The sequence below is a fragment of the Cystoisospora suis genome, assembly GCF_002600585.1.
Source record: "Cystoisospora suis strain Wien I chromosome Unknown contig_9868, whole genome shotgun sequence".
In the NCBI taxonomy this organism is placed as follows: Eukaryota; Apicomplexa; class Conoidasida; order Eucoccidiorida; family Sarcocystidae; genus Cystoisospora; species Cystoisospora suis.
Genome location: NW_027162642.1, coordinates 626 through 4,843, shown reverse-complemented (window position 1 = coordinate 4,843; position 4,218 = coordinate 626). Strand labels below are relative to the sequence as shown.

At 39.9% G+C, this 4,218-nt stretch overlaps 1 protein-coding gene across 1 annotated transcript in view; it reads right to left on the bottom strand.

Moving 5' to 3' along the window:
* CSUI_011138 (uncharacterized protein) overlaps positions 1-3,774 on the bottom strand; it is a 7,188-nt gene extending 3,414 nt beyond the window's left edge. Inside the window, exons 1-4 of the mRNA XM_068071239.1 lie at positions 3,736-3,774; positions 2,773-2,889; positions 1,407-1,847; positions 233-294 (exon numbers count right to left, since the gene is read on the bottom strand). Coding sequence (XP_067916785.1) covers positions 233-294; positions 1,407-1,820 — 476 coding nt within the window. The 5' untranslated portion in view covers positions 1,821-1,847; positions 2,773-2,889; positions 3,736-3,774. The remainder of the gene's footprint in view (positions 1-232; positions 295-1,406; positions 1,848-2,772; positions 2,890-3,735) is intronic.
* Between the last annotated feature and the right edge of the window lie 444 nt (positions 3,775-4,218).

Below are 4,218 nucleotides of genomic sequence, written 5' to 3'. Positions count from 1 at the left end.
TCTATCTATCTATCTATCTCTTCGTACACAGGAGTTACTCTTGCGTGAGGTTTGTTCCATTTCTTCAACTTTTCAAGGAGCAAACAAGAGTTGAAATTTCTCTCTCCTCTGCTTTTCACAGGGTTCGTCACATCCATCTATATTCTAGCGCCCCAGGAGGAAGACTTTAGAGAAAAGTCACATCTATTTCTTCTTATTCCTTCTTCTTTGGCATTTCGTTTCTTTTACTTACTTGCGCGTCGCTTTATCTTTCAGACGTTGAGCCCGTGCAAGAAGATTTCTTTGCTTCTTTTTCTAAATACAAGAAACCCATACACACTGACCAGCACAGTCACCACTACATTCCCTCTCCTTATCTTCTTCGTCTTCTTCCTGAAGAGAATTACTAGCGATCCTTATCAACAACGTTGCATGCAAGGTAGAGAGAAACAGGAGAAGCAGACCTTCCTTCCTTCTTCCTTGAAACACCATAGGGATTTGATCCTCTATTCCTTTAAGTCAATAGTCTAGACCTATGCAGCCACATTCATATATACATATGTAGTACTACTACTACTAGCAGCTGAATACACGCGTCTATCTGTATGCATGACTTTGTGTATGAATAGTATGTATGTACGACTATGGATGAATGTATGCATGTATGAACATGTATGTCTGTATGTGTCAGGTGTTATGCCATGGAGTCCCTATGAAGTCGGATGTCCCTCCACGCTTTCTGAATGAAGTAAAGTCATAGACACTTGCCACGTAGAGAGACATAGACGACTGCAAGATAGATAGATATATAGACTAAAGATAGATAGATAGATTAAAGATAGATATATAGATTAAAGATAGATTAAAGACAGATAGATAGAAAGGGAACGCGGATGGAGAAATTAGCAGTCTTGCTTTTTGAATGGAAGATATACTCATCTCCTAGAGAAGAGTGATGGATAGGAGATAGATAGACCTGAGTATGATGGGCGAAGAAAACACCGCATGCAGTCGTCATAGGAGATAACATCGATACTGAGAAGCATAGAAGATTTTTAAAGGAACGAAGAAGATGAATGAGGAAAATCTCTTTCGGTCATTTAGCTCCTCTCTCGTCTTCTGTCTTCTTCAGACAGATAGCCGCTTACACTCATCTCTCCTCATGATCGTGCGACTGGAGATGAAAGAGATTTACACACATACAACTTACATAGCTAGGACCTACCCTAGAAGATACCCTCTCTCTCATCCTCCATGCTACATGATAAGCAGAAGTACTACTCCTTCTCCTCCTCGTCGTCGTCCTATTAGCAAGAATAGCCGCCTAGATGTCTACACTCCCTACAGGCGTGTCTCTCCGTCTCTTTCTTTCTCTCTCTCTCTCTCTTTCTCTTTGGATGTAGAGTGACAAGTGAGTTTTCCCCTACCTCTGCCTTAGTCAGGAGGTCGCCGAACTTGGTTATTTTATCCATCTTCTTCTTTGTAATGCGGAGATCCATCGCTTCTTCCTGTCGTCTTCTTTCTTCTTCAAGAGTCTTTGTCAGAGCATCCATCTGTCTCCCGAAGAGATTCATCAAAGCAGCGGTAGGGAGACATGTCGACCGTCTCTGCTTTTCAAGCTGAAGTTTCTCATTGCGTTTCTTAGAGACCTTGTCTCTCCATTCAGTTACATGCTTTCTACGACGTGCTTCTTCACACCCCTTCGACATTTCTCCTCCTCCTAGAGGGCTACTCTCCGAGCCTCCCACTCCTGCTGATGCTGCAACGAGCTCTCGCTTCATTTCCTCGATCTTGGATTGCATGCTCTCTGCTTTGCTCTTCTCAAGTTCTCGCAACTTCATCTGAAGTCTCTCATTGCAGTCTTCTGCCTGCAACAGAGACACACAGAGAGACACAGAGAGAGACAGATAGACCATCTTACATTCTAGATCAAGACGTGGAGAGATCAAGAGAGAGAAGCAACAGTCGGAGGTCTCGTTGGAATATGGCGGTATCGATGTGGGAAGACGTGTCTCCATCTCTCTCTCTTGCAATGCTTTTCTTGCTTTGCATTTGTATCCCAAGGTCCATACAGAGATGATACTTCATACATGACTGAGGAGCTGACGAGATCTTAGAATACAGGACAGACAAGTGCAGTTCCTCTTAAGCCCCGCGTACATACAGAGATCTATACATGGCTATAGATGTATGTATGTACATATGCACGTAGCACAGACATACACATGCATAGGATCCTCGTTGCTATGCGACGAAGTGTATAGATATCCCTACGTGAAGATGTAAGAGATGAGAAGCACTCTACAGAAGACTGGTCTGTCTTCTTCAGTTCGACATCGACAAGATTCACAGAAAGACATGCAATCTACTCCTTTCACTTTTCAACGCGCGAGGGAAAGAGAGAGAGAAGAAACAGAGACGAAGCGATAGACAGCTATACAAAAAGATAGATAGATAGGTCGATGCATGCGTGTGTATGAGATCTTGGAGAGAAGGGAAGGAAGTTAGAAAAGACAGAAAGAATGAGAGAAGCCATGAACGCTTAAAGAACCTCGGTCAATCGTAGAGGGCTATGTGTACATAGACATATATACAAATACACGTATCCATATAGATATACGTATACACGTATGATATAGTGTTCACCATAGATCCATGTAGGAGAGAAATACGAGGCCTGTAAGAGCTAAGAAGGGTGAAGGAATAAAGGAAAAGGAAGGAACTACGACAAACCAAGAGAAAGAAGAGAAAGAGAAAGAAGAAGAAAGGCTACGTTTTAGAGAATCTCCTTACATTTAAAGATCGGGGAGATGTAAGATAATCTAGTAAAGATCGAGACTGGTCTCCAGAAGATCCGGTAACTTTTTCCGATCGAAGTCTTGCTAGTTCTTTCTTATGCTCCTCGCTTATCTGTCCAAGACAGGCTACACAGCACTTCATTTCTTTCTCCTGCACAAACCAAACCTACTGAAAGACGTATACACATCTATATGCATATACATATATCTATATATATATCTATCTATCTATATATATATCGATCTATATATATATGTTCGTCCATGCACAGACATACGTAAATATACATATACCTATTTATAGATATACACAGATCTGTCTATGTATGGGTGTACATACACTTCAAGACACATGCAGGTGGGAGGAGGAAGAGAATGAATGAAAGAAGTCAGAGTTTCATTTAAGTTGCTTCAAGGAAAGAGATAAAGATTCTCTTTCAACTTTGAGTAAAGTTGGAAGAAGAAGAAGAGGGGTGGAAACGTCATGATCTACAGAAAGGAGAATAACTTTATCTCTCACTTGCAATCAGATTAAGAGATATAGACATACATATACATAGATTATATAATATATATATATATGGGTAGGTAGATATATATATATATATATGGATAGATCTAAATAGATCTATGTACACACATCGATAGAAAATACATTAGATTAGGCTCTTTCTCACTCTTTCTTTCTTTCTTTCTCACTCTTTCTTTCTTTCTTTTTCTTTCTATGTGTCTGTATGTATTCTTTTTTGCGTGTCACCCCCGCTGTAGATATAGAGGAGGAGAAGCTTTGCCCGAGAGAACGATTTTCGATAAAGATGCATCCATGGGCCATCGAAAATTTCTCTACTCTTTTCTCTTTCTCTCTCTCTGTCTCTACTCGGTATGGGAGAGAGAAATCGACACTCTTCTTTTCTTCTTCGCGAAACTTTTTCTTCTTCTCTTCATAGCTTTCGCTGACCTCGTTAGAAAAGTTATCTAGATGCTCCTGTAGCGCAGCCTAAGAAGAAGAAGAGTCACAAAAAAGAGAAGGGAGAGAAAGAAAAAGACGTCGAAGTAATCTCTTAGCATGAATGAGACGAAAGAAATCTCCTCTCTCTCTCTCTATCCTAAGAAGGAAGTAAATGAACTCTCCATGACTACACATCCGTATATATATATATATATAGTCTAGATACTAAAAGATAAGCACATTCATATAAACTACAGTACATGTATATACATATATCTATCCATACAAATATATATATACATACATACATGAACACCTCGTACGTACATATATATATATATCTATGTATATCTACCTCTCTCTCTGTATGTATGTTTATATATTTATAAGACTCTCTATGGATAGACTCTGACGTGGTATGGTAGAGAAGATGAAGAAAGGCCAGGAGAAAAGCAAAAGGTCATCTAGCTTATCTTCTCTATCTGTCTCTAT